The sequence below is a fragment of the Austrofundulus limnaeus genome, unplaced genomic scaffold (genome assembly GCF_001266775.1).
Source record: "Austrofundulus limnaeus strain Quisiro unplaced genomic scaffold, Austrofundulus_limnaeus-1.0 Scaffold119, whole genome shotgun sequence".
NCBI classification, from domain to species: domain Eukaryota; kingdom Metazoa; phylum Chordata; class Actinopteri; order Cyprinodontiformes; family Rivulidae; genus Austrofundulus; species Austrofundulus limnaeus.
Genome location: NW_013952521.1, coordinates 274,819 through 281,856, shown reverse-complemented (window position 1 = coordinate 281,856; position 7,038 = coordinate 274,819). Strand labels below are relative to the sequence as shown.

At 41.7% G+C, this 7,038-nt stretch overlaps 1 protein-coding gene across 1 annotated transcript in view; it reads right to left on the bottom strand.

Moving 5' to 3' along the window:
* tbkbp1 (TBK1 binding protein 1) overlaps positions 1–7,038 on the bottom strand; it is a 79,971-nt gene that overhangs the window by 17,103 nt on the left and 55,830 nt on the right. Inside the window, exons 4-6 of the mRNA XM_014014733.1 lie at positions 3,654–3,758; positions 1,479–1,626; positions 325–527 (exon numbers count right to left, since the gene is read on the bottom strand). Coding sequence (XP_013870187.1) covers positions 325–527; positions 1,479–1,626; positions 3,654–3,758 — 456 coding nt within the window. The remainder of the gene's footprint in view (positions 1–324; positions 528–1,478; positions 1,627–3,653; positions 3,759–7,038) is intronic.

Sequence of the window (7,038 nt, the reverse complement as noted above, 5' to 3'; positions counted from 1 at the left end):
CACTTTGATGCATTTTTCAAATTTCGCCTTGGGGCGGAGTTATCTTTTCACAGAGGGGGTAAGATACACTTTAAGTGCTCGTGTTTAAAGAGCATGTAGTGAAAAGTGGGTCTCTTTTGCGAAAATCAGCTACTTCTGTTGAAAAAACCCATCAAAACAGAAGCACCAGAGCTGTTTAAACTCACTATAGAGCAATAATCGTAGCATTCTGACAGGAAAGAGTTTGCAGACTTTTACGTTTCCTACAGCTTTTAAAGACCATTAAAACACATTTTAAAGCAGCTGATTGGGTCTTAAAGCCGTAAACTTCAAACCGACACTGACCCGCTCCCGCTGGTTGTTCTGCAGCTGCATCATCTCATCCTTCAGCCTCTCGCACTCCGCCTTCAGCTCCTCCTCCCGCTGGCACGCCCCCTGGGCTTCGTGCCGCGCCCCTTCGAGCTCCGCCTCCAGCCGCTGCAGTTTCAGGTCGGACAGGGTGTCCAGGCTGCGCGAGCTCTGCAGGGTCAGGGCTGGACAGTCCAGCACTGAGGAGAACAGGTAAAAAAAAAATGCCAACACACATCAGAAACAACAAAAAACAAAACAAAAAAACTCTGAGCTTTTTATTGCTTCTCCCCTGACTAATGCGCCGCCCTTTTGTTGTYTTCAATCGATGACCGTGAGGGAGCAAAAGAGCTGACTTCCTCCAAGGGCAGCATCTTTCAGCGTGCACCTGGGTGATGTGATCTGTGTGGGCTGGTTAGTGATTCAGCTCCGCTCACACAGTCCTTGAGCAACAGAAGACATAGCAACAGCACAGCAGTATCATCTTTTATCCTGCCTCCTCACCAGAACACTCACATGTGCAGTTAAAGCTGCAAACATARTGTGCACAGTCAGCGCCGCAACGTTTGTTTTACACATTCCCTCTCATTCATGCACAGCTAATACAAGAACACAAAAATTAAACAAACGAAATAAAACCCAGCTTTTGTGCCCTGCTCTTTTTTTTAAGATTTATGTGACAGTTTGAAGCTTATGCAGAGTGATACCTCCTCTTCATCTGGGAATACTATCAGCGCAGGCATCTGTTGAGGTGGCGGTGACACATTTCCTCCATCCTTCAACCGCCCACGTTGTTGAAGAGGGCAGAGTTTAGCGTCACTCCAAGGGAGTTATCGGAACCCTCTTCCACGCCGAAAGTTTGCTTAAAAAAACGACCCACTCTGAGTCCAAAATCGTGACAGATTATTATTCTGCGCACAGGATCGAACTCGTTTCTAGGTTTTGACACATTTGGTTGTGGAGTCGTTACACAAAGGAGATGATTCGGTGGTGCAGATGGAAGCGGCAGGCTGGCAGCGCCGATAGCTCGGAATGACTGACGTTCAAATGATGTTCATTCTAAAAGGCCACACTCACAGCTTCAGTAATAATAAAAAGAAAAGCACAACTTCATTTAAAGGCTGAAGGAATGTGGTCCGAGCGTGTCTTACTGTGTTTGTCGGGTCCGGCGTGCAGCTGCAGGTACTGCATGTCTTTGCTGTGCAGCTGCATGTTGAGCTTCTGCAGCGACTCGTCCCTCTGCCTCAGAGCCGACTCCAGGCCCAGGGTCCTRTCCACGTGTTTCTCCACCAGGTTGGTCTGCAAACACACGCAGGTTCCCCACGTTTAGCTTCGAGTTATTCGCCGACATTAAGATAAATACACGTAGGCGTGAAGCGACCTCTGCGGGCTACCTGTTACAGAGAAGCAAGTGAAACYCAGCTATTATCTCTGCACTTGCGAGCGCATGGAGGGGTGGTAAAATCCACTCATCTACATTTGTGATGTTTGCAGTGAGGAACAGATCGTTCCGTCTGCAGGTCGTAAATACAGCTCATCTGAGGCTTCAGCTGCACAGCCTGTCTTACATTACAGAGCGATTTATTAGAGATATTAAACGATTAACGTAGAAAAAAAGAGATGACACGTCTCTCACACTTACTGACTCATCCAGGATGTGATTAAAGGACACATATCCTGCAAAATCCACCTTTTTAGCTGTTAAACACATTTTGTTGTACTTTAGTCTCTAAGAGGCAGAAATTTTAATTTAGTCWCTAATTTACACTACATGCGGCTCCGCTCCGCTGCGCTGCGTGGGTCGCAGATATGCGTTTCAAGTCCAGTTCACACTACCTCCGCTCTACTCCGACAGACGTGCAGGAAGGAGATTGCGCAATAAATTCAGTGATAAGTGTGGAAGTAACAGCAAAAAATAATTAATTCTGTGAAAYACAAACTCCAAACACAGCTGAAAACAATGATATAAAGGCTTTTGGTATCTATGCTGAAACTGTCTCACTGTTGTCTTTCTGAAACTTCTGATTTCAAAATAAAATCCACGTGRATCGTGTGTGTTCAAGTTTATTTATTTCAAGTTTATTTATATAGCGCCAAGTCACAACATACGTTGTCTCAGGGCACTGTACATAAAAAGAATAATCTAAAGAAAACGTACACATATGCTTCATSCTACATGTTTCCATCTGCTTCCCAAACAGAACGTTACATTCTGACAGCATTTGTGTAGAAATACATCTGTACATTTATTAATATAGCTGCAATTTCAATATTATTCCGACAAATTATCCAGCCTAAAAGTGTCTTATTTTGAAAATACGGATGTTGTGCTCGTTTCTTTTCCTGTTGGTGCGACGTAATGTTTAAAATTGACTCCGGCGCAGCTCCAGTGTCCAGCAAAAATAGGATCTGTTCTAATTGTGACGGATCGCCGTCCGCTCACCACCGCCGTGTGCAGCCAGTGTAAACACTCTCACTCATTATAATGGGTGCGTATTTGCAGCGGAGTTCGGCCCGGAGCGGAGCGGAGCGAAGCCGGAACGCATGTAGTGTAAATTACGGGTTAGTCTCTCCTGGTGCTGTGTAAATATCTTTATGTTCTGTTTGGGTCCGATTTTTCTTTATTTTCAATGTTTTCTGAACTAAAGTTGGTATTTGTTGGTCTTCATTCTCCTCTGGTTCTGGGTCAGACTCTGGTTCTGGGTCAGACTCTGGTTCTGGGTCAGACTCTGGTTCTGGGTCAGACTCTGGCTCCAACATGTAAGGCTGGATGGACAAGTCTTCCCTTGTTGACATCTTTTATTTGTAAATAAAAATGTTTCTGCGCAGCTTTATAGTCTTAACCCCTCTATCAAACTAGAATGGACTGGTCTGGAAGCTGGAGGGGGGCGGAGTCTAAAGCACCTTGTTTTGATTTAAAGAGACAGCCTCAAAACGAGTTGATCGGTGACTCACCTAAGGAAAAGGGGGTGAAAGAGGGGATTGTGGAGTTACAATAAGGAGCAGTTCCACTTTATATATACCCCAACTGAAGGGATTAATTGTGGAAAAAGATTTAGAAGCAGGCTACATCTCCTTTAAGACGGCTGCTCATCTTCCAAGATGGATTTAAAGGAATCATGTGAACTCTGAGACTGTTGGGTTATAACACTCTCCTCTCTGTTTTTTATTTATTTCAGAAAGTCCTGAAAATATGGAAGAAAACTTCTCATAATAACAGACTTGATTTTTATATTTGCTCATCACTGACGKAGTGTCAAACTGCAAGAAATAAAAAAAATCTCTGACTCGTGTGAAGCTGCAGAGAAACGAGTAACGCCTCTGACCATCTTATCCAGATCCCTCTGGAGGTTGTTTTTCTCCATGTGAATCTTCTCGTAGGCCTGGATCACATCCTCCAGCTGCTCCTCCCTCTCTTTTCTCTTCTGAAGCTGAAYAGAGACAGAAAGAGAAATTATAATAAAATAAGAGGCTTGACACATTTTTCCCTCCTTTGTCAGTTCTCAAACTTCCTGGCAAAGGCAAAAGAAAGCCATAAAACTTCTACTGTGAGAGTCATCAAATGTGTCCCTCAAGTTTTGTGGCGGAGGAAAATTGGGACACTGAGAATCTGAGGGATCAGCATATGCAAGAGCAGCGCTTCCAAAATCTTACAACCGCATAAAAACAAGGATTTCTTGAATCCTGGCTGTCTTTGTATACCGATYTGATGGGGATCGCCACAGGAAGCCACACTCAGAGGATTTCAAACCGGTTGAGAGGAAAATGTCCTTATTAAAGAATGTAGAAAAGAATAAAAAAGCACGGTCACTTCAGACAACAGAAAGAGAGTGGGAGTGAGATAAACYGAGTCATGAAAAAGAGGTATATGTGTTGTAGAGCTGTGTGTCTATGGGAACATATGGCTGTAGAAAAAACTGGCACGGATGCGTGGTCTGCTTGTTTCAAGCCTTGTGAAAAAGAAAGAGGATTGCTCCTGAGCTAAATCTGGACTCTGAGCTGCACAAACAGGCTGATTAAAATAATATATTATTATTTAACACTTTGGATTAGATACGAAACCTTCCATTTTTTTAAATGCTCATTTTTTTATTGGCTGCTACAAGGATGTTAGTGGAAGGCAAATGCAAAACACTGATTTACTGAGTTCAAACAGGATTGATTGAACGCACCAAAACGTAGCAAAATGGGACAGATTGGTTAAGTTAAACTAACTGAATTGGAATGCATCTAATTTTATTCAGCTGGAATTAAACAGTTCAAACCATGGTCTAAATGAAATTATATGATCATAATAAACTAGCTTAAAAAGTAAGGACATTTGTGTTTGGATTATTTCTTTGTTGTACAAACGCTTCTTAGTGATAAATCTTACAGCGGGCAGCTGAGTGGCAGAACCTGGGAGAACCAGAAGCTCAAAACGTGTCAACAGCAACAGCAGAATAAGCTGTTTGGAAGAGGATCTGACAAATTTTCATGTGCGAAACCAACATGCTCTCTGCTCTACTGCTCATCCCGCAAATATGTGATGCCAGGATAAAATAAAATGCTAAAAAATGCCACCAACACATCTTCATTATAGCTGAGTTTGAGTGTAAAAAATAGTTTTAAAATGTCCACTAGTCTTCTACTGTTATTTAGCTTGCAGGTCTTAAATTTAGCACATTTTTACTAAATGTTAAATTTAAATGTTATGACGAAATTTAAAATTCTTGGTCTAAATGTCAAAATTAAATCTTAAATGTTGGCGCTCGGCTCTTGTTAGGACATCATCATCCTGACACAACAGCAAACGCTAAAACCGCTAACTAACTCTGCTAACTCTAATGCTGCTAACGTTGCTAATGCTGCTAACACTTTCCTGCAAGACAACAAACTTGCAGTGGCAGCCCGTGTCCGAGCTGCAGGACCACAGGTGGCATTCATATTGTTTTCAATGAACACATTTTGAATTAAAATTTTAAATACCAGCGTTAGCAGCATTAGCAGCGTTAAGGATTGCTTTTGTCTCAGGATGATGACGTCACAATAAAACCTGAGCACCGACAGCAAAGGCTGCATTCCATTCCAAAAATACTTAAATGTAAATTTCAACACAAGATTTAATTTTACATTTAGATTTACAGATTTAGATTTTAAACTTAACGTTCAGACATTTAAATTGAAAAAATTGTAAAAACAGTGATCTAACCAGACATGGGTTTTTACGATGTAAAAACAAGTGTGCATTGCCTTGTAGCATGTCATTGCAGCATGGCTTTGCCTGCAGCATTGGACTTGCAGAATGAACTTTTACCAAGTTCAAATGTGTTTTCTATACCAGCTTGTGCCTGTCATGTCAGCAGGTGTTTAGAATTAAGGTAATTGTGTGACAATAYGAAGTTTGAAGAGAGTTTTTCTTAAAGTTYCATTAGCCGGGTTTTGAACCCTGATCTCCCACATGAAAGTCCATGACATTGACCATTAGACCAATGGAGCTGTGGCTGAAGGTGGTGGCAGGGGTTGGTTTGTATGTGTGCAGAAAGAGGCTACATTGCCAATGCAATTATTGACACTAAACTGCATAATATTACAACAATAGAGCAGTATTAAGACAATATTATAGTAAAACATCAAAATACAGTTGTACCAAGTTGAGTACAGCTGGGGGCAGTATTGGACCATTACAAGGCCCCATTGACTCTCATTATATGAATTTTGGAATAAAGTTTAAACATTAATATTTCAAAAACTACAAGTTGTACAGGCACCAGAAGGCATAGCAAACATTTGGCATAGGACCTTTACAGATYGAAKTTACAATGGCAGCTGTAGGACAAAGTATGCAGGAGGAGTAGCGTGGCGACATGGAAGAAAATGGAATAAGTTGAATAATATTAAAGAGAAACAGGAAAACAATAGTGTGCATTGCATTGGCAATGCACACTGATAACAATAAAATGGTTGTGGAAAATTTTTAAACTAGGATTTTACTCTCAAAGTGAGCAAAATGATGAAAATGTGTGACATTTTAGAGAGATTTTATTTTACGTTTTGCTCCCTATACCCAAATGCATGTTCCTTACAAATGTGGCATCGTTTAAAAGGGAAGTTTTCCAACAGTATAAAATTTATTGCCAAGAAGCATTGTTACAGCAAAACCAAACATAAGTTTCCTTACGTTTCATGCTGAATTTATATGAAATTTGAACGATTTCACTGGGCATGAAGACGGACTGGTCAATGTGTCCATTTTGTGGTTCTGTTCTAAGAACGACTCCTTTGTTTCTACTGGTGGAGTGACCCACAAGCAGCAGCGTTCATCTTCACTAAGCATCTTTGAAAAAGCACACTTCAAACCTGAGCTGATTCCTTGTTGTGTACGAGCTGAGGCACAAAGGAAACAGTCAGAGAGAGAAACCGGTTCAATATGGAGCAGCAGTACGGCCGCTCTAAGCATTGATTTAATTGGAAAAACCCTGAAAAAGCACAACAGAGGTCACTACTTCACTAAAAGGAAAGTGGTTTGTGTGTGTGTGTGTGTGTGTGTGTGTGTATGTGTGTGTGCGTGTGTGTGTCTGTCCTGCCCTATTAGAGCATGCTCAGTGAGCTGTAGCACACTTCATCAGTCTGAATGCCAGGTGTCAGAAGCCCTGCTCATAACCTTCAGACTCCCCCACTAATCATCTCTCTCTCTCTCTCTCTCTCTCTCTCTCTCTCTCTCTCTCTCTC